We start from the raw sequence: 24,295 nt of genomic DNA on the forward strand, positions 1-24,295 counted from the left end.
TGTAGTGGTTCAAGGATTCCGGACTGGAGCAGATTCGTTTGCCACGAAGACCTAGGCTGTAGGGAAGGGACCGTTTGATGTGGAACGGGTGGCAGCTGTCATAATGGAGGTACTGTTGCTTGTTACATCGGCGGGATAAAATTGAATACTGGATTACGGTAAAAAAGGAGAAGGTGAAAAGAAAGTAAAACTGCTGGCAAAAACAGAAGGAGGAAATAAGATGACAGAAAAGACTACGAAATGTAACAGTGACAATAACAATAACAAACGTGATTGTTGGGTTCAAATTAATGATATGAATATAATAGAGGGAAACGTTCCACGTGGAACGTTTCCCTCTATTATATTCATATCATTAATTTGAACCCAACAATCACGTTTGTTATTGTTATTGTCACTGTTACATTTCGTAGTCTTTTCTGTCATCTTATTTCCTCCTTCTGTTTTTGCCAGCAGTTTTACTTTCTTTTCACCTTCTCCTTTTTTACCGTAATCCAGTATTCAATTTTATCCCGCCGATGTAACAAGCAACAGTACCTCCATTATGACAGCTGCCACCCGTTCCACATCAAACGGTCCCTTCCCTACAGCCTAGGTCTTCGTGGCAAACGAATCTGCTCCAGTCCGGAATCCTTGAACCACTACACCAACAACCTGAAAACAGCTTTTGCATCCCGTAACTACCCTCCCGACCTGGTACACAAGCAAATAACCAGAGCCACTTCCTCATCTCCTCAAACCCGGAACCTTCCACAGAAGAACCCCAAAAGTGCCCCACTTGTGACAGGATACTTTCCGGGACTGGATCAGATTCTGAATGTGGCTCTCCAGCAGGGATACGACTTCCTCAAATCCTGCCCTGAAATGAGATCCATCCTTCATGAAATCCTCCCCACTCCACCAAGAGTGTCTTTCCGCCGTCCACCTAACCTTCGCAACCTTTTAGTTCATCCCTATGAAATCCCCAGACCACCTTCCCTACCCTCTGGCTCCTACCCCTGTAACCGCCCCCGGTGTAAAACCTGTCCCATGCACCCTCCCACCACCACCTACTCCAGTCCTGTAACCCGGAAGGTGTACACGATCAAAGGCAGAGCCACGTGTGAAAGCACCCACGTGATTTACCAACTGACCTGCCTACACTGTGAAGCGTTCTATGTGGGAATGACCAGCAACAAACTGTCCATTCGCATGAATGGACACAGGCAGACAGTGTTTGTTGGTAATGAGGATCACCCTGTGGCTAAACATGCCTTGGTGCACGGCCAGCACATCTTGGCACAGTGTTACACCGTCCGGGTTATCTGGATACTTCCCACTAACACCAACCTGTCAGAACTCCGGAGATGGGAACTTGCCCTTCAGCATATCCTCTCTTCTCGCTATCCGCCAGGCCTCAATCTCCGCTAATTTCTAATTTCAATTTGCCGCCGCTCGTACCTCACCTGTCTTTCAACATCATCTTTGCCTTTGTACATCCGCCCCGACTGACATCTCTGCCCAAACTCTTTGCCTTTACAAATGTCTGCTTGTGTCTGTGTATATGAGGATGGATATGTGTGTGTGTGCGAGTGTATACCTGTCCTTTTTTCCCTCCTTTTTTCCCCCTAAGGTAAGTCTTTCCGCTCCCGGGATTGGAATGACTCCTTACCCTCTCCCTTAAAACCCAAATCCTTTTGTCTTTCCCTCTCCTTCCCTCTTTCCTGACGAGGCAACCATTGGTTGCGAAAGCTAGATTTTGTGTGTATGTTTGTGTTTGTCTGTGTGTCTATCGACCTGCCAGCGCTTTTGTTTGGTAAGTCTCATCATCTTTCTTTTTATATATATATATATATATATATATATATATATATATATATATATATATATATATATATATATATATATATATATGAGTTGGATCATGAAAATGGCTCTCTTGGTTATATTTTCAGTGAAGAAATTTCATGATTGCATTTACGGATGTAAATTTATGCTCCTCATGGACAACAAACTTTTAGTGGCTGTCTTTGGATCAGACAATACTGTTCTTCCATGTGCAGGTCAAAGTTTACAGTGCTAGGTGCTACTTCGACAAAATGCAACCGAGAAAATGCGACTATGAAATTGTATTCAGGTCCACAGCACAGCACGTGAATGCATATTTGCTTTCACATGTCCCAACAGAGCAAAAGAAAAAAATTTGACTCATCAACTGATATTAGTTTTTTCCAATAGATACCAGCAGTCAAGACACCAAGGAAAATTTCCCAGTAAACTCAAATTTAATTGCTAAACTTGTCCCTGAAGATCCTATTTTATCTAAGATAAAACACTATAGTCAAACAGAGTGGCCTATTGATAAGAAGTTACTTTATCAGCCAGAGATTAAATCTTACTGGAATACAAGGCATCCACTTCCAGTGAACAAAGGTGTCATTCTGGTACATGAGCAGTTATTCCTGTGCTACTTTATCCAAGGTCCAGATGCTACATCAATGCCACAGGGAATTGTTACTAGAAAAATATTGACAAAGACATTGAAATAATGCTAGCTAAATGCTAGTTACGTCAAAAATACCAGTCAGCTCTGCCATGTCAATATTTTCTGTGGCCACAGGCACCAGAACCCTGGTCATGTCTGCATACTGATTTTACCAGACCTTTTCTCAGGAACTATTGACCCATCCTCATTCTACAAATTTCCATTTCTGATACAGGTATCATAGAAATCTTCAGGCTTTGTCTAAGGTCCTCTCTACTGAAGTACTGCCAAAATCTATTGCCTCTGACAAACACAATTTTCTTCTCAAGAACTTGAACTATTTTTTGAAACCAACAGCATTTCACATTTCAGAACTACAGTTTCATCCTGACACCAATGGACTCAGTGAAAGATATAAATGAACTTTGAAGTCGCTCATGCCAAAGGACATTCAACTGCGCAATAAAGACAATGCTTTATTGATTTTCCACTCTCAGTACAGAGGCGCTCCACACGTTGCACAGTCTCCAGCTTAGAAACTACACAGGAGACTGCATCAAACATTGTCAATTTTAAAACTATTTGTGCATTGACAAGCTGATCTTCAAAAACAGTTGTAAAGAAAATTTTTTAAACTGAAAGATTCGGTGCCCATTTCAATGTAGAAGTACGAAAAAGAGATGGGTACCAGGCAGAGTCACACAGCAGGCTGGCAACATGATGTTTAAAATAAATGGTATAGAGTTGTAACATACCATAAGAATCAAATCAGGCTGCTCTGTGCTCACATGCACATTGGCAGAACTCCTAGGCTGGTTTCTTTTACAGAATCAGAAGACCTGTTGCAACCACTGACTGAGGGACATTCCGAAGCAGCCAGCAGCTGTCCCCACCAGTGCCTCCAGCAGCAGGGTCCAGCTTCAGCCAGCCAGCGAGGAGCTGATAGAAGTGTACACGGCACCCCATAACTTAGAGCAGCATCTGGACCTCAAAATGGCAAATGCTTAACCAGCTGTCCCCTTCACTGGTGTTTCATGGGTTTCCCATGGTGCTGTAGGTGAGTTCATGCCAACAAGCACGGAAGCAGGACCCTAATGAAGCCAGCTGGGTTCATCAGCTTACACCCCCCCCCCCACCACCTCACATGACAGATGTTGTGTATGTGGCTAAAGGGGGTAAACAACAACATGAGATACCACACCCACGTAGGCACAACCACTAACCTGGCACCTCTCAGTTCCAAGCAGCAGCCTCCAGGTGGTGCTTGTTAATCGGATCCATTTTATGTTTCCACACCATGTCTGCCAGAGAGCTATATTCTCCTGCCAATAGTGTTGCCAGTCATCAAAGTCAGTGCTGTCAGCAGGGCCTACTTTGCTTCTGTCTAGCACTGACACAGATGGAAATCCGTCAGCTGACAGGAAGAACAGACAACACTCCACAGACACCCTCTCAGTTCAGTGACTGCTTCTCAGCAGCTCCTACTGTGCCAGAATTTCCTGTATTGTGCTATGGATCACAGTTTCGTGGGTTCCGATCAGAAGAAGACAGATCCAACTTAGCAGTTGCTAATTACAGAGAATTAGGACAGACAAAGAGCGTCTGCATGTGCAATAACTTACGGGAATGCAGCTGGGTGTTGTCGTTGACCAACTGCCAATATTTTGACAGGAGCACATCCTGCCTCAGTTTTCAAAGAAACTCTTTACAAACACTAATGTTTACAGTGTGTCGCTCGGTGGCATTCCCCTAAGTTATTTGAACAATGCATATACCGGGATAAACTAAGATCTCACAAGTGTCTGAATAATTACTTATAGTCACAGTAGCAATATTGCTCACTGCCAAGAGACAGCAAAGTTATTTCAATTTCATTGTAACACATTTAGGATATCAAATGAAATGCATCCACCTGTTACTAAAGTTAAGTAAAGTTTTGTACCATAATTGTCAACAAATATTATTGGTTATTTCTTATTGTGTTGCCACTTCTCTAGTCTAGTGATGCCCCATCAAGCAAGTGTCTAATAGTAACACTAGCATGCAAACTACCACCTGCTCTGTTGGAACACAGTAGGAATTAAGTTTTCTGCTACCGTGGATGTTTGGGCTGAAGTAATAGTAACATTCAGTTACAACCCAACACTACACACCAGGACCAGTTGCAGACATTATCATGATTTTGTTGATACTTATACTTGTGAGTTAGTACCTTGTTTTCAAGGTTAAACCAAAGATCAATGGACATTTTTGAATGTAAAGCCCCTGGTGGATCACGAGACTCAGAGGGCCATAGACACGGGTTCACAGGCAGATGCCGTGTTTCTTGACTTCCGCAAGGCATTCGATACAGTTCCCCACAGTCATTTAATGAACAAAGTAAGAGCATATGGACTATCAGACCAATTGTGTAATTGGATTGAAGAGTTCCTAGATAACAATGCAGCATGTCATTCTCAATGGAGAGACGTCTTCGGAAGTAAGAGCGATTTCAGGTGTGCCGCAGGGGAGTGTCATGGGACTGTTGCTGTTCACAATATACATAAATGACCTTGTGGATGACATCGGAAGTTCACTGGGGCTTTTTGCGGGTGATGCTGTGGTATATCGAGAGGTTGTAACAATGGAAAATTGTAATGAAATGCAGGAGGATCTGCAGCGAATTGACAAATGATGCAGGGAATGGCAATTGAATCTCAATGTAGACAAGTGCAATGTGCTGCGAATACATAGAAAGATAGTTCCCTTATCATTTAGCTACAAAATAGCAGGTCAGGAACTGGAAGCAGTTAATTCCACAAATTATCTGGGAGTACACATTAGGAGTGATTTAAAATGGAATGATCATACAAAGTTGATCGTCGGTAAAGCAGATGTCAGACAGATTCATTGCAAGAATCCTAGGGCAATGCAATCCGAAAACAAAGGAAGTAGGTTACAGTACACTTGTTTGTCCACTGCTTGAATGCTGCTCGGGTCCATACCAGATAGGGTTGACAGAAGAGAGAGAGAAGATCCAACAGAGAGCAGCGTGCTTCATTACAGGATCATTTAGTAATCGCAAAAGCGTTACGGACATGATAGATAAACTCCAGTAGAAGACTCTGCAGGAGAGACGCTCAGTAGCTCGGTACGGGCTTTTGTTGAAGTTTTGAGAACATACCTTCACCGAGGAGTCAAGCAGTATATTGCTCCCTCCTACGTATATCTCGCGAAGAGGCCATGAGGATAAAATCAGAGAGATTAGAGACCACACAGAGGCATACCGACAGTCCTCCTTTCCACGAACAATACAAGACTGGAATAGAAGGTAGAACCGATAGAGGTACTCAGGGTACCCTCCGCCACACACCGTCAGGTGGCTTGCGGAGTATGGATGTATATGTAGGTGTAGAGATCATGAAAAAGCAACCCATACCAATTATAGAAATTACATGACTGAGATGTGTCCAGACGTTAACGGCAAAGTAGGCTGGAGCACCATCATGTAGCAGTTACATAACCCTTCAAATCATGAATGGCACTTCTTTCAGCAGGGGAGACAAACTCAGCTGCAAGAAACAACAATATTTCCAGCCTGTTAGGTGATGTGGAAGGAACTTTGGTCCCAAGATAAGGTCGCCTATTATCCCAGCCCACACATTCCAGCTGCACCAAAGCTGATGATTCGCTGTCACCATACTGTTCTGCATACTGTCCCACAAATGACTGTTATGGAAGCTGAGATACCACTGTGCATAAAGGTGGCCTAATCTATGAATAGGATGGATGACATAAATCCCAGGATCACAGTTGCCTGGTGAAGAAACCAGTAACAAAACTGCTCTCGGTGTGGGCAGTCTGTCACTAATAAGCCCTATACGTGCTGTAACTGATAAGGGTAGTAACAATCGTCATGGAGATTGTTGCCTTTCTGTAAGTAAACACCATGTCTTCAAGCTCTTGATTTTCATACAGAACCACTGTATAGAATGCTGCATTACATTCAGAAGAGGGTGCTATGGCACGACATATGAGAAACAGTACCACCCTCTAGGAGGAAATCATGCACGCTGTAACTGTGGCTATACGGTACAGTGCATATTAGACCGCAGTCTCTATAACAAATCCCGCATTTCAGGACATATGTTCATTAGAACTTTCTTGTTCTGTATCCACTCATCAATCAGTCCCTAGAGTTTGTACACAGTGGAAAAAAATCACCCTTTATATGTAAAAAAACGTGTGAAATGTGATAAATCTGTGTGAAACATATTTGATGTGTGTATTCAGGGTGTACAAGCGGACAAGAAAAAAAATTCCCGGATTTCGCAGTTAAAAACACACCTTTCCCCCCACGTGAAAATAGACTTCTTCCAAAGTGAAAATGCGCTTTTTCCATGATAAGTGACAGCGTACTTTCCATTGGAGCTGTGAAAATATAAATCCTCTGAATGGTAAAGGTTTTATTTTCCAATGTTTCCCAGAGCTTTGGAAAACAAAACACGGCAAAGGGAGGGGGGGGGGGGGGAGAAAAGAAACACGTTTGGGATAGATCTTTGAGTTGTAGCAACATGTGTGCTTCATATTTTCGTATTACGATACACTGCATGTTTTCCGATTACGAAAGTGTGAATTCAAATTCCATCAAACACAACATTTTAGTTTTCCGAAGCACTGAAACAGAGATTGCAAAGTGATTTTGTAAGCCAATCATAGCTCATGTCATGTGATCTTGCCAGCACAACATATGATGTAGTCAGCCAACAGCAACATCACTGTTAAGGAGTGTGCACACACAACTAGGAAAAGTTAATGGTTTAAATTAACGTACACAGTGCAGCTACAAGAAAAGTTAAGCTTTCACATATAATATTGATCTTTAAGATTAATAAGCTACAAGAAAAGCTGAGCTTTCACATTTAATATTGGTCTTTTTAGCGTGTGTTACACTTAAACATACATCACACAAATGTGCCAATAAATTTTTAAACAATGACAATGTCTGGTCTTCTGGGCTTGACATTATTCTAAGTAGCTGGTACTCTAAGTGTTACTTTAAAATGACAGCCAAATCTCTGTGATTTAAGATGTTCATTGCACATTCTCACACGTAACATAGTTCACCTTGCGTAAAAGGAAATTTCCTTTGAAAATGAAGTTTTTCAAACAAAGCATTTACAATATTTTTCCGTGAGCTCTTAGACATGGGTTCATTTCAGCAGCTGCCAGAGAGCATCAGAAAACAGGCGTTACTGCACATCGGCAGCTATGACGATGTAGGAAGCTCATACGTTTGTACACATATAGCATTAGGAGATCTTACATGACGTCATAAAAGAAATAGGACATCAGACAATACCCCATGAACATACAAATTTCATAAACTATACTAAAATGCATAATTTGGCTTAAAAGGACACATTCATACACACAGATTTACAAGGGAGTAGGCCCTAACCTGATATTAAGCTTTCCAGTGCACTTTTCGAGATGCAACTTTTCTTAGAGTACCAGTACCGTATTGTCTCATGTTTGGTTTTTTATTATGGCATAATGCCATATGTGCCAGAAGATGAAAACGTGCAGTTGAAATTCAGTGAACAGTTGAAGCTAGTCAATAGTGTGGAATGAAACACTTCATTTCTGCATCTGCAGAAAAGATCAATAAAATCCACATTTGTTTAACAAACCGACAAAAATAACTTCATTGTTGTTGACTGCCAAAAACATGGAAATAAAATAAAACCAGGACACTGAAACTAAAAGATATTATAGCCTTCTGTAATTACGTGAATGTATTTTAACTTACTTGATAGCTCCCAGGCACAGAAATCCATTTTGTTTTCATTTGATGTGTGAAGTGTAAATGAAGAGGCAGTAGCAAAATCACTAAACACAAACACTAGTCACTATCCCTCTCTCCACTACAGCCCAGACTCCTCTGCGCATGCGCAAATCTGGCAGCTTGGGTGCACCCGAAAACTTTTCCTGGGTAGCATGACTGCTTCTTGCTACCGCTGCAGCCACACTTCAAGTGGCCAGAAGCAGAAGGTATTGCTCATACACAACTCAACTGCACATGAGCCCCCTGGCAACTGCTCAAAACCAACTTCATGTAAACCGTTATGACGTCATGCTCATTGGAAGCAGTTTGCTGTTAATGAAGTATTCCACACTCTTCATCCTAAAGCCTTTGACACATTTTGCTTTTGGCAGGTGCTTGTGTGTGCATTGTGTTTTGTTGTTGTAAATGGCGCATTTACTTTGCAACTTAAACTTTATTTTGGTTTTATTCTCTCGTTTACATTTTATTGCTGCAGTATTATTCTGCAGTAGTGTGATACAGTAAAATTCCTTGTTGGACTATCAGTCCAAAATTACAAAAATTTAAGTGACAAGGGAATGGTCAGACTTGTCATGCCGAAACATGTATTGCTTTTTTTAGCACTGTTATTTAACTGTACAAAAGGTCCGTATGCAAAATTGTAGCTGCTGACATGAACTGGAAGTCACCTAAAAAAAAAAATCACGAACATGGCTGTTTTTCCTGCTTGGCGCTTGCAGTGACGGCTGGCCACCCCTGGAAATGGCGAGTCGCAAGCGTTGGGCGCATGGTCGGCAAGTGCGGCCGTCTTATCGCGGAGTTCACTGAAGAGCAATATCGCTGCACGGTTTTGGTGGAAAGGGGAAACGAATATTCGTTTCTGTGGCATGCACGTCCTTTTAACTTCTGGTATGTATTTCGAAACATACAGTCCTGAAACTGGTTAGAGATGTGAAAGATGTTCTGTACATGTTCATCTATACTCCGCAAGCCACTTTACGGTGAACGTTCAATCTCCCCTCACAGGTGATGGCGAACCCTGTAGATGTTTTGCTTCTTGCCATGGAGATATACCAGAGACGCCAAATGAAGCAATCAACAGAAAACACGCGTGAAGACTATGTGTTGGGCGACATGGTTGTTAAACTTCTAGACGAGCATGTAAATGGCGCAGACATGGGCTAGAAACAACTGAAACACTCGATATTGCAGACTGTGAATCTACAGACGGCGAAGGCACCAACGAAAGTTGCCCTCATGAAGACTCTTCGAGTGATAGTGCCACGTACCATCATCAATTATCTCCGAAAGTAACACCAGCAACTACAATTACCTTATCAGACAAAGAAAAGGCGGTGACGTATTGGTTGAACGAAAGTGGTAAGAAACGAGTACGTGTCAGTACTGTTTAAAATAAGTATTGCTTTGTCCTTTCTGAACGTGAATTGTATAGATGGAAAAAGGAAGTCGCTGGACGACGTAAGAGTCGACTGGATATTGCGACGAAGATAAATGCGCGACTTTTTGAGCTATTTACCGATGCCAGACAACAGTCATTTAGTGTCAGCGATACAACTTTGCGTGATTGGGCGTTAGAGATTGCCAACGCGATAGGCGCTAAAGAATTTACAGCTTCTCAAAGTTGGATCAGTCGCTTCAAAAGATCACATAAAATTGTGGCAAGAAAAATAACAAAATTTGTATCGAGAAACAGGTCGGAAAATGAAGTGACACAAATCGAAATGATAGAAGCTTTTCTTACGAATGTAAAAAATAAGATCACTAGTTTTAGTGAATCGTACGTGTACAATGCAGATCAGTCAGGTTTTCAAAAAGAAATGCGTGCGAAAAGAACACCGTCATTCAAAGGGGAAAAACATATTGCGGCGATTGCGCAGTCCACGACTGCACTCACCCATTCATACACTATAATGCCCATAAGTAGTCTGGATGGTTCATTGCTGCCTAAAATACATGTGTTTGTCTTCAAGAACCAACTGGATGTTTTGGACCACGTGTCCAAAGAACAATGTTCTATTCTACGCAAACAATCTTATGGTAGGCGCATCAATGGGAAATTAAAACGTTACGCTTTTCATGCGTCATGCTTTTCTTCCGTTCTGCGGGGACTAATCTCTTCTCCTTCTAGATTCGTGGTCAGGTCATAAAAGGTCTGATTCATTAAAAGCTGTATTTCGAGCCCACCCTGACTAAGAATTTTTCCGTCAGTGGAAGGCATTTTACAGAACTAACAGAGAAAATTATTGTGTGCAGATCACTGCAATTTCCTGTCATCACCGTGAAATATTCTCAAGCTACAATCAGTAGTACAGTATCAATTTTCCTCCCCACGGTTTCAGAATTTGATTAAATATGCGTGGCACTCCTCGAAATATACTGATACTAGGCCTGATTCATTCCTAACACCAGCCCAGTTTTGTCTACAGACATCTAACAACGTCTGTGATTCGCAGGGCTGTCATATGTCGTCTTTGCTTGTATGTTCTTGGTGCACAAAAAACCTATGTTTTGAACATTGTATCAATATTCCGCGTTTTTGCGGTAATTACAAGAAATAAAATTTGGACGTGTTTGAAACCGTATATTTATTTGTGTCTATTTCACAGCTATTTGGAAAAAATGTTTTAGATAACATATCACCCATTTTTGTCAATGAATGTTTAATTATCATACGATCGCTCTCACTGGGGAATCAGCTCTCGCACTGCTCTGGCAAGAGAGCGGCGCGTAGCTAACGCCAACTTGTCCCTAGATGGCGTTGGTACAACGTATCGAGAGAGGTCAGGGTTGTACAAGAGGCAGATAAGTGCAGAAACCATGCGACAATAATGTCTTACTTCATAAAATTGTTTATAGACTTCCAGGTCATGTCAGCAGCTAAAATTTTGCATACAAACTTCTTGCAATGTTAACTCACATTGGTAAAAAAAAGCAACACAGGTTTTGACATGACAAGTCTGACCATTTCCTTGTGAGACTCAAACAACAAAAAATTCCCAGGATTCTAAAAAACTCCCAGGTAAAAGAATCCCCAGTTTTTCCCAGAGCATGTACACCCCGGTATGTGAACAAAGCCACACGTATAAAGTTAATCCTAAATCTCTGGAACAATTTCAGTTGAATTTGGTACACATATCAGTTCAAGCTGGAAACAAATACTGTAGGGGTATGAACCACTGTCCCCTATTGGGGTGAGTGAGATAATGCGGAGAGAGAAGGAAGGACAAGGAGAAGAACAGTGAGAGAATGGAGGAGATAGGCACAGATAGGAGGAGATGAACAGAGAATAGAAAGAGGCAGAGATGGACAGAGAAAGGAAGGAGGAGAAGACAGACATAGGTAAAGGGAGGAAGAGAGGGGCTGAGAGATGGGGCAGGAGGATATGATCAGACAGAGAGGAAACAGGAAATGGACATAGAAAGGGAAGAGGAGGAGATGGACAGCAAGAAGAGGAAGAGGGCATGGACAGAGAAAGGAGAAAGAGGAGATGGACCAATAGAAGATTGCAATAAATACATACCCAGGCAACATTGGGTTTCTCAGCTAGTATGTTATAAAACTTTGGGGGTAATTTGGCTACATTTCTGCAAAACATAGTTAATGGTCCCCAATTTTTGTCAGTTTCTTGCTCTTGTGCAAGTTTACTGACGCAGTCATGGTAGAAAGCAGAAATTGGAAGCCAATTTCCCAAGAAGTATCTTACTAAATTGGTAACATACCACAGTTCCTGAGACTCAGCAAAGGATGGTCTGGAGACAATGGCTCTGGGGTAGTAACATCAAGACCGGCAGCCCAGATTTGTTTGGTCTCCAGTGCTTTGATAAGTGCATCTTGCTTCACCACACCTGCAACAGTATAGCATTCAAATTACAAATGTATATAAAAAAGGAAAGCAAAACAACATTAAAACAAAGATCCAAACATCATACTATGATAACCGTAGAAAATCACAATCTCCTCCACTCCTTGGCAGCAATTTTTTTCCATTGACCTTCTACACTACTCTCAAATATCAACAACGAACAGAGATGTTTTTGTGTATTCGTTACGCACTGAACATGTTTCATTTTCCAAAGATTGGATCATTAGCCTATAAAATATTACTACGATTAATAGTGCATAGAGATGCAGGGTGTATTATGACTGTCAGTTTAATTTTTGTTTCAAATGGTGAAAGTAACAAAAAATGACTATAACGGTACATGCAAATGAAAGAAAGTATGTTCTACAACTATTACATGGAACATGCATTTGTTTGAGTATTAGATAATAATAAACAAATAGTATACGTAAAATGGTTAAAGCAGATGAATTCTGCTGTTAGAAGCAAAATTAGGCAACACTCCAAATATTAAGCAAAAATCCAAACTGCAAGTAACGAAATTATCTATTTTCAATATTAACAGTCTGCTTAGGCAATGCATATGACTGAACTTTTATCTCCAAAGATAATATTGCGTATGTACTAAAAACACATGCACAATGAGGGACCACATTTTTCAACAGCTTTTGGTTAGTCAATTGGCTCTGAGCACTATGGAACTGAACATCCGAGGTCATCAGTCCCCTAGACTTAGAACTACTTAAACCTAATTAACCTAAGGACATCACACACATCTAAGCCCGAGGCAGGATTCGAACCTGCGACCGTAGTGGTCGCGCGGTTCCAGACTGAATCGCCTAGAACGGCTTGGCCATAGCGGCCGGTGAGTTCTTGGCTACATTTCAAGTTCATATAATATGCTTTTCTTGACATTTTCCCACTGATGCAGAAATATAGTAATGTTACAATATAACTGGTGCACAAGTTGCCCACAAGCAAGTAATACTAGCTCCATTAATTGATCTGTAATAACTACATTGTGCAATGGGCACTTATTAAGTATAACACACTTAAAATACAAACAAATATTTGAGCACTACAATATTAAATCATGACCATTTTGTTATGTCTATTCTGTGTACATGCTCTCTGTCTTATACTGGAGGAGGAGAAGGTAAGTCTACAAAAACACAACATCAAGAATGATGAACAACATTTGAAAGAATCTATTGAGTGTGTTTTCTCTCAAAATCAATTGTGATGAAAGTCATAAATGCACCACTGAACACTATACATTAAAATAATACCACAAGTCAAATACTGGAACATCATATGTGATAGTGTGGACAAATAAGTTCAAAAAGATCTTAAACTGAACAAACATTTAGGATTGACAACCACTCACCTGCATATGAGTAATGGATGGTTTAAAGACACACTTAAAATATGAGAAACTCTCACTAAATTTTGAGTTTTTATCTTCTTATGGAAGTGTGTTCATGTAACAAGGATACTGGTGGAGCAAGGCTAAGTGTACTACATGACACCAGCCAAAGTGTCATTTCGCCAATTCTGCCAGTAACATGCACTTCGGGAAGTGGATTGAGCATTTAAAATTAATTTTTATATTTGTGCTTGCATAGTAACCACAATTTTGCCACTGTAGTGCTGATTATGAATGACCTAAATGAAACAATGAATATTACTTTAAAAAGGTAGAGTGACAACACTTTGTGAATCAGTTTTGGAGAGAAGAGTCAGAAAACGAAACAGCATCCTCAGGTGGTGCAGAAATTCCTGTTGCAAGAACTATTGGAGTACTTGGAGTGGGGCAGAGACAGTGTAAACCAGCAATGCTGGTAAGTGCTGTCTTCCTCTATTGTGCATAAAACATGATGCACCCAGCGTTTTATGCGTGCACATGCGCGCGCGCACCCGCACACGCACACACACATTTGACGAAAGTGCATGAAGAGATTAGGAAGTATTGGATACGTGATTGCTGTGATCACGAAATGTCTTATTATAGAATTACACATTAGATTAATTAAATTAATAGTTAAAAATTTCATAGTTAGAGAAGTTTAACTTTATCACATCTACACCAATTGCAATAATAGCATGCCTGTACCCACAAGATAATGTGTTTTATGATGAGAAACTACATCGCAACAACCTAGTTCAACAGGCCGCAAAGGAATTAAAGACATTATCTGCCAGTGGTCATTGATTTAAAATAATGGGTCAAGCTAAAAATTTATGTTGGGCTGGGATTTGAACCCAGGTCTCCAGCTTACAGTCAATTGCACTGACCACTATGCCATCCAGACACAGTGGTCAGCACAACTACACAGACTACCATGGCATGCCTCCCATTGGACCAAAGTTGAAAATGTGAGACGGGCCAGGATTTGAACCTGGGTCTCCTGCTTACATGGTAGATGCACTGAGCACTATACCATCCAGACACAGTGCTCACCACAAACACACAGATTACCCTGGCATTCCTCCTGTCAGATCCAGATCCTCAACTTAAACCACACACTTCTGATGGAGTGCACCTGCTCAGTAGTGTCATTACTCGCAACATCTTGGCGATCCCCGGAAGAGTTCAAGCTTGGTGTGCATCTGCACTGAAGGGTAGTCTGTACATTTGTGGTGACTACTGTGACTGGATGGTGCTGCAGTCAGAGCATCTGCATAATAAGCAGGAGAGCCAGTAAGCAGGAGACGCAGGTTTGAATCCAGGTCAGATACAAATTTTTAACTTATCCCATTGATATACATCAGTGCTCACTGGCAGCTAATGTCTTAATTCCTTTGTGACTTGAGTCACAGTGGCTACAGAATCAAAATAGTGCCTGTTCTTTTGGACATGTCTGAATGAACAGCCACCACATATGTATACTGGTTCAACAAAGCTAATATTTAATTTTCACAAAACCTTAATATATTTACACAATTAATAGTTTTGTTTAACTTCAATGTTCAGAAGACTATTAGTTGAACAAAATTATGTCAATTTATGTCAATTGTATACTGGGTGTGAACTAAACTAACCTACATTTCTGTAGCAAAAAATGGTTCAAAAGGCTCTAAGCACTATGGAACTTAACATCTGAGGTCATCAGTCCCCTATAACTTAGAACTACTTAAACCTAACTAACCTAAGGACATCACACACATCCATGCCTGAGGCAGGATTTGAACCTGCAACTGTGGCGGCCGCGCGGTTCCAGACTGTAGCGCCTAGAACCGTTCCATTTTGTAGCATTAAATGTTTTCATCTACTATACAAACTTGATTAATCAAAATTTTAGATCAAACAAATTGGCTTACAAATAATGTGAACATAATATTTCACCAATAATTTTCATTTTCTCTTGTAAACAAATGTCTCATTAAGCATAGTCTTAAACTTACATGTCACTTTTAAATTACATAGTTTGATTGTTCCTAAATAATTCTCATTTAATAACTGCTTTATCAAGAAGTCAGATTTAGAAGTCTCTCAATTGTCATATTTCAGTGAACAATGGTTTTTAACCAAATACCTTAGGTAAAGCTTTGCTATCAAAATAGACAAATGATTAAACTGCCACAAAATGATTATAATGGCAATCAGAGTGAGGAAACAAGTTTGTTTGTGTGGCCATCCTCCGCAGCAAGCATATAAATACTTGTTTTGCAAATCAAACTGTTTTTTCCTGCTGCTAGTTACTTTATTTATCCCATACGTGTTTCGCCTTCTCCTGTTCTAAGGCATTATCAGTGGCATCTATAACGATACAGTTTTGTTAATGATAGAATATCAAACAGTTCACTTCGTGATTTTTTGTAAAAAAAAGTAATTACTTACGATTTGCTGATCTGCGTTTCCTCACATTTGGTCTGGAGGTCGCACTACCACTTTTATCACTGTTAATATATTCACAGCTTTGCGTTCTCACCATCCTCACACTGTTCACCATGTTTCTCACTGGTGAGCAGCATGTGGATGGCGAGAACACGAAGATATGAATATATGGTAGTGATAAAAGTGGTAGTGCTACCTCCAGACCAGATGTGAGAAAAAGCAGATCAGCAAACTGTAAGTAATTACTTTTTTTTACAAAAAACACGAAGTGAATTGTTTGATAATCTATGACTAACAAAACTACATCGTTATAGATCCCACTGATGATGCCTCAGAACAGGAGAAGGCAAAACGCGTATGGAATAATTAAAGTAACTAGCAGCAAGAAAAGGCAGTTTGATTTGCAAAACAAGAGTGAGGAAAGTCAGCATTGTTTCATGTAGGCTATTGTAATACAACTCACATGAGAAATGGTGCTGGCCAGTTCTGGAGATTCAGTGATAGTCAATATACCACAACACAATACTAAAGATGGAGCAGCTTATCTTGAAACTCTGTGCTAACTTAGCAGTTGTGCAAGAAGATTTAGCATAACTGCAAGTACCAGTTTGCAGTAGTAATGTTAGGGCTAGACCAGTACACTGGATTACAGTCAAAGATTCCAAATCCAAAGTTTCATGAGATGCTGCAAGTTTAGTAGCTTTAGTTGAGCTACCTCCAGTACCTTTAATGTTTCTGGGACTGTGTACAAAAGCATCCAGACAACCCAAAAAGTTCTGAAGTAGTCCTACAGTAAAGGGGCTTAAGATTGCAACCTAATAAGGGAAGCATATATGCAAGAGTCAACAATTTTGCACATTTCTAGTACATACTTAGTTGTAGCAAATGCTGCTCTGGTATGATGTGCTTGTCGAGCTTTTAAAGTAATTGAGGATCAAAGTTCTGCGAGTGTGTTGAATTCCATATGAAAGTGCTAACTGTTGATCAGCAACATTGGTACAACCAGCTACGGCAGCAGTCAAAAATTATACCTGTACTGTATTTGAATTTTGTGTCTCCTTTTTCTTTCCTCTTTCTTGCCCTATTTTCCACCAAAAACTTGTGTCACTACTACGAATCACTTCTTAGGGAAAGAACAATAACACACTCTTAAAACTTTGGAACTCTATTTATCAAAGATGCCTGAGAAGTGCATCACACTAGAGTGGCATTTCCTACATCCAAGAGTGTACTACAATATGCGAAAAATGAACAACTCAGTGATACATTAGGTGTATGTTCCCCTTGTACATCAGCCATTAAAAAACACAGTTTGGACAAAGCCATGGTATTAAAGAACACACATTTTTTTATCTTACAGCAAAATATCATCAATAAAAATTAAGAAATTCTAACATTCATGCAGGAAAATGAAATGGCATATGGGCTGTCAGCTGGTATATTGTGTGTGCCAGAACATGGCTTGAAAATCACTGAAATGGACAGACTGTCTTGACTGGTACATGCCAGTATCATACTACTACAGAACCACTAAGAAGATAAAAAGGAGTGGCTCTACATGAAAAAAACGTGATGTCCCAGGCCTTCAGTTTGATGTGTTAAACAACAGTGAATCAGGAAACATGCAAACTTGTCCTACTAACAGTTCAGAGGCCCATAGGTGGAAATACCTCAAGCTTCATAAAGCAGCTAGATCCACTCTTAATAAGGTTAGGCTAAGTTAACTGGAGGATGACTGTTTATGCAGACTTGCGACTAAGTCTGAAATGTGCTTTCCGAAGAAACTGACCAGAATCCATTTATGTGGATTACTAAATCTAGGTCCTGGATTACGTCAGGCATTACGGTTTCCTGTAGGACACTAGAAAGGGTCAGTTCTCAAATTATAATATTTTGGGGTAACTCAACATTTAGACAAAAAGTATTCACTGCTCAAAAGAAAGTGGTTAGAATAATGTGTGGGGTTCATAGTCGCACATCTTGTAGGCATCATTTTAAAAGATTGGGAATTCTTACAACAGCCTCACAGTACATTTACTCATTAATGAAATTTGTTCTCGACATCATGGATCATTTTAAAAACAACAGTGACATTCATGATTATAATACTAAAAAAAAGAAAGACTTACACTATCCTTAACTCAACCTATCTTTGGCACAGAAAGGGGTAAAATATGGGGCTATAAAAATTTTCGACAAATTACCAGATGAAATAAAATGTCTGACAGACAGCAGTAATAGCTTCAAAAATAACCTGAAATCATATCTCCGTGACAACTCCTTCTATACCATAGATGAATTCTTGAATAGGAATAAATACATCTATAAATATAGTATATGCATTTTGTGCCATTTAAGGGAATGAGGTAAATAACAGAAATATTAATCTTTAACTCTGTATTGTATATATATTAAAAAATCTAGTTTCATATGTGCATTTCTTGTGCACTTGACACATTCTACATCATAACGGCTACCGTACTGTGCGACTGATCAATGGAACACGCAACCAACTAACTAACTAAATGACCACAGTTTATAGAATATGTACAAATTTACAAGAAATAACATTATGCAACATGTTAAGCTGCTGTATAATTTATTTTTAATTGAACAACTGGTTTCAGTCAGAGGCCATTTCCCAGCACCTGTTGTACAACGTTATACATACAGGACAAATATTTAATACTACAAATTTTTGTTAATATCATGTGCTACAAAATATATCATAAAACAAATGTCAAAATATATTATTTATAAATAAATAATATAAAATCAACACCAAGACAAGACAGTACTCAAACAGGAAAATCTATGACGTCAAAATGTGAAAAACTGTGGTCAGTGAAGAACTTCACAGGAAACAAACTTAATGCTTTCTTAAAGAACAAGTATGTAGTGCATACTTAATTTTGCACAGACATTTAGTGGGTGTGTTTTTCAATGGGTGTTTGATTTGACTAATGATTTCATTAATGAGAAAACTTCAAAAAGGAGATGGCAAGAAACTAGCTGCTCTTTCTTACAATTGTATTTATAACGAAATTCATGAACAAATCATATCTGAACATAAATTTTATGACAAAGGAAACAACCTGACACGTAACACATTAAGGATGGGGAGACAGATTTGTTACATAAGGTTTAAAACACAATTTTTAGATAAAATTTAATTTTTCTACCACTCCATTTTTAGTAGCTCAAATTTAAAAACAGCAATCGATGTAGCAAACATTAACATTGCTGACCATAACATTATGACAGGTTACATTGCAAATATCATAAACAAACAAATTAATAACCAAAAGTTAGACAAAAATAGTGCAACTGATAGGATAGAATTTGCTAATGAAGCCACAAATAAATTAATGGCTCACAATGTTATAGTTGTTGAAACTGACAAAGGTAATTCAACTGTCACTGTGTATAAATCTGGCAACACAGAAAAAATGTTAACTTTTTTTTCAAGATAAACAAAGTTAGTGTCAATATACCACCAGTTGTAAACTAGAGAGGAAGCCCTGATCGCCTGTTGACCAGAAATTATATATAGTAAAACTTGATCAAAATGGAATGTGTATAATTTGGAAGTCTGCCCGAACTGTACAAGTAACTCAGTCCTGATGCACTCCGTACACTTTAATATGCAAATTTTTTGTATAAAGAGACACATACATAATGCAGAAACGGAATGCAAATTTTAAGACTTACCGGTAATTAATAATTCATTGTATAATGAGGAAAAGTGCTTATACAGTACTACTGTATTACAGTACACATTAGTTATTTACGACTTCACGAGAATGCTACTTTTAACACAAAGACTATACAGCCTTTACAATGCTGTTAAGTGGCGCAAAACCAAGAAACAAGGTTTGGCACAACGTGGGGCTCCGGGTATGGACACCAAACAGCACCACTCTGGGCAACAACGAACAAGTGACATGCAGTGTCAGTACATCAAAGGAAATGGTTCATTCGCCATCACTCAAAATATACTGATCCCAGAATCTTTTTCGATCAAATTAGTAATGAGTTCCTTCCATTTCTGCATCCACAATACACACCTGTCAAACGACATGTACATTGGTAAGAACAAACAATGGAAAATCCAGGATAGATTTTCATAATTTTGTAAATTGTAGGAAAACACATGACAGGTGAACCTTAATTCCACAGGGCTAAGGTAGACTTTACTCAATTAGACATGTACACAATAGTATTCTTTCTTTTAGTGCATTGAAAATTGAAGAACAGCACATTGTGCTATTTTCTACACTAACATGGTGGCAGTCATTCTGTGAAATTCTGTCAGTGGTGAATCCCACTGTTGGCCATGCTACAACAACGATTATTCCAGTCAGCTCCAAGACTCAACTCCCATGAATACACCATTAAAAATTTGATTGTTGTCAAAACAGGTCACTCTAATCCCATGAACATATCCCTTGAAATCTGTTGCCAAATGGGCATGTGGCAATTTTAAATTCTTATTCATTATAATGGAGAATTTTAATATCAGACATGGCTGATCATTGTCTGCAACTGCATAATAATTTTATTTGGCGGCGATGGAGTTCATATAGCCAGCAGTTACGGGTGGTAAAAGTTTATTCTTTGCTGGTTCCAAATACACATTTCCATCAGAAATATACTGGAGTAATTATAATTTGCGCGCAAAAAGTTGGCTGGTCACCCAAGGGGCAAAGCTGGATGCAGGGGCAGATAAACTTGTCATTTCTGGGTGAGGGGACACGATAGGGCTTTCCTTGTTTGTTTCCCAGTGCTGACAATTCATGTACATTTGTGACTCTCACAGATTAGCTGCTGTGGTATAAATTTCAATGAAAGTAAAATTGGTAAGTGAATAGGCACTATAATGCTGGTCATCTTTAAGTGTTGTATATATTTGTAACAAGGAACATGAAAGTAAATGAAGGCTGTTGTAATACACCACATCACAAATGGTTCAAATGGCTCTGCACACTATGGGACTTAACATCACATCACAATGAGTAGAAGAAAAATAACATTCAAAACATTTTTGATCACACCTCATTCTGCATAAAGCATTTAAATATAAGTACAATTACTGCTACTAATTGATTAACCAACTGCTCACACAGACAACACGCCACTTGCTAGGAGCATTTATAGTGTCATAACTTGGGGGCGCTGAGGGTGGCACCAATAAAACACTGAACAGTCGACATATGTTCCAAATGGCACCAACTTTTATTACTATAGTTAGTTATTGGAGGCTCATAGCATACTAATTTATGTAGATTACCAAATAATAACAACATGCTGTCCCACAATGTCAGTATTAGCACTTGAGGAAAAAATTTTTGACAACTGCTTTGATTCACTTGTGCAGACACTGTGTGCATTCCCAAAAGATGTAAATATCAAAAATACCATATGTAAACTACAAAATTCATCATACCACTGGAAATTTGTAACTATGCTGGTTCAGTCCACAAACCTGAAGATTTGATTTCTTGATGGGATCTACAGAACAATTTGAATGAATCAGTTTGCAGCAAATAATTTATCTCTAGGGCATGATGCTAAGGGAACATGTGTTTAAGCTTACCACCACGACTTGTATTGATAAAGACTGCAGAAGGTTTCATGACTGCAAAAGCTTTCTCATCAAACATTTCATGAGTATCTGTGGTTAGGGCACATGTGACAATCACAAAGTCACTTTCAGCCAGAAGATTTGTTAGCTCCGGGCAGAATTTTGCACCAATATTGTCAGGATCTCCATGGTCAGATCGGCCCCAGTAGAGTGTGCGACCGACACCAAACGCCACTAAACGTCGAGCAGTAGCACGCCCAATACGCCCATAACCAACCATGCCTATGGTAGAATCCTTTAGTGCTGGTCCACACATCCACAATGGTGACCAAGGTCCCCACTGGCCCCTGTTAACAAGAGCCAAATGGTATTTCAGTGTATGATCCCTTCCTTGAACATACAACATTGAAATAATGCCAATATTTAAAAAAATTATATCACATGTCAATATAATAAAAAACAGACAATAAATTTTGAGACTCTGTAACTATTTCTCTTCTGTAAGGGTCTACAGATCAGTCTAACTCTGATCACCATAGTGTTCTGGTATCCCTGCTTACTTCGCAGACACATTCCCATTCAGCATTCACTAGTGTTTCCAAAATTGTTACAAATGCTTCACATTTTGGAAAATCTTCCAATGTTTCAAATGACTGTTATAAGCAGTCTAACAAACTTACATGTATGTATGAAAAAATAAGTCAAGAACCGATTTTACTTCCCCCAACAGGTTAATAACTGAAGTGTAATTCACATTTTTGCTTTTATACAGTTTGACTGCAAGAAATGCACTATGCATGTCATAGGGGTGGATGAGCTATACAGCCTCCTTTCCCCTCCCCCTCTTGCCATTTTTCCACAACAACACAATTCAGTGAAGTCATTAACACAGGACATATTTTGTTCCCATGTAATATATTATAAAATTACTGACTGAAGTGTGCATGTTAAGTTCAGTATAATGTTTGTGATGGTCTGGGTGACACTCAATATGTAATTAAAAAATAGTGTGAAGCCTGATGCCAATTCCTAGTGTGTCCTTATTTGGATACAACACGAAGGGGGCTGGTAACAATATCCTAATTCTGGACAAGACAGGGTATATCATCATTAACAACAATACACCACTGGGGAAAGGAAATATATGGAACTTATTGCTTAAAATTCCAGGGTGCACCCACTGATTGGCTCTTGAACTGGAAATACATACTGTACATCATCTCAAAAGCTTCAGTTTGGCAACATTTTCTGCACTTATAACTGCTGATTTTGGTGCTGAAAGCATCAGAAAATTAGCTTATCACGCATACTTCCATTGTTTGACGTCATATGGGATAATTTTCTTGGGGAGTTCCACACAGACACAAGGTATTCATTCCACAGAAACAGAGTTGAAGAGGTCATATCTGGTGTCCATCCTCAAAATTCAGATAGGCAACTGTTTGAAAAATTAAGCTTACTAACAAAAGCCTCACAATACATTTACCCTCTTATGAAGGTGGTTGTGAAAATCAGGCATTATTTGAAAATAATATTACTGATTTGTGCCAAAGCCTTTATCAATATCTGCCCCTCTAGCATAACATATTTGGCCCATTACCTGGTAACTGTGCTTCGGGCGTATCACTAGGGGGCAGTGACACAGTGCTTTGCAAGGATAAAGGAGTCTGGTTGAGGGTCCACTGCACTACTGTAACCTATGGGTGACATTTTACTGAATGCTCTGTGTAACACCTGAGTGATTGGCTTCAGCAGTGCTGCCCAATTGGAGTACTGAAGCAAAAGTGTAGACCATTAACAGGCCAGCTACTCTGTCGGAAGTGGCTGTTTGCTTCCTGCTTAGTAGGCAGAAGGTCATGGGTTGGAGTCCAAGTCCTTGAATTCGCTGTCTTGCCTAGTGGTCAGGAGGCTTGTGGTGGTCTTAATTTCATACAGGAACAATGTGGAAACTATGGTGGGCACCTGCTTTACAGCCATCATGTGACGCGGAGTTGAATTTTGGAAAATATCTGTGCTCTGCCACAAGGTTCCACCATCCCCGTTACTGAGACAACTGCGCTGCAATATGGTGTGGTCCCGATCTGTGTGGGCACAGTGCTAATATTCTGTTCTTTTAATAAGCAAGTGTGTTACTGCTTGCTAAATTTTTATAAAGTTCTGTCACACGTTTGGCAGAGGTTTACCTTGTCGGTACACATGCAGTAGGCTGGCGAGCCGGACACTATTTATTTGTGTTCACATTGTATATAAAGTTACACGAGGACAATGGCACTGACAGAAGTACTGCACACATTTATTATTACTTCGGTGTTGACCGATATTTATATTTTGCTTCTCGTGACCTCTCACACTGGTGGCCGTTTGGTGACTGCTCCTTGGTGTATTAATAATTTTTTGTTTTGTTGACTGAAGACTTAATATTTTATATGCTTTGTGTATTTTAAATTCTGGTTTGATTCTATGTGTTCCTTGAAGTGGTATTTTAAGGCTTAAAGACTTCTGGTGTGTACAGGCAGCCTCTTACTGTCTATGGGCCTTGACATTGTAAATAATCTGAAATCTTAGAAGATAGCCCAATGGAAGAAGTTGTTTCCTGAAGGTTTCTATTCAAGAGCTGCTTGCTATGTTTTGGTGACTCATTTGAAATTTAGTTGGCCACCTAAGGCAGATAGTTAAATTATGATGTTCTTTGTTTAGGTAATTTAAGATGACACTGTCACGGCTGGTTGCCAAATGCTTTT

The 24,295-nt window shown here is 39.5% G+C and overlaps 1 protein-coding gene across 6 annotated transcripts in view; it reads right to left on the minus strand.

Annotated features, from left to right (window-relative positions):
* Positions 1-24,295, minus strand: part of LOC126162773 (glyoxylate reductase/hydroxypyruvate reductase) — a 99,186-nt gene that overhangs the window by 53,047 nt on the left and 21,844 nt on the right. For all 6 annotated transcript variants that reach the window (XM_049919477.1, XM_049919476.1, XM_049919481.1 and 3 more), the window contains 2 exons: positions 21,567-21,901; positions 12,011-12,136 (listed from right to left, as the gene is read on the minus strand). In XM_049919477.1, coding sequence (XP_049775434.1) covers positions 12,011-12,136; positions 21,567-21,901 — 461 coding nt within the window. The remainder of the gene's footprint in view (positions 1-12,010; positions 12,137-21,566; positions 21,902-24,295) is intronic.

The sequence above is a fragment of the Schistocerca cancellata genome, chromosome 2 (genome assembly GCF_023864275.1).
Source record: "Schistocerca cancellata isolate TAMUIC-IGC-003103 chromosome 2, iqSchCanc2.1, whole genome shotgun sequence".
NCBI lineage: Eukaryota > Metazoa > Arthropoda > Insecta > Orthoptera > Acrididae > Schistocerca > Schistocerca cancellata.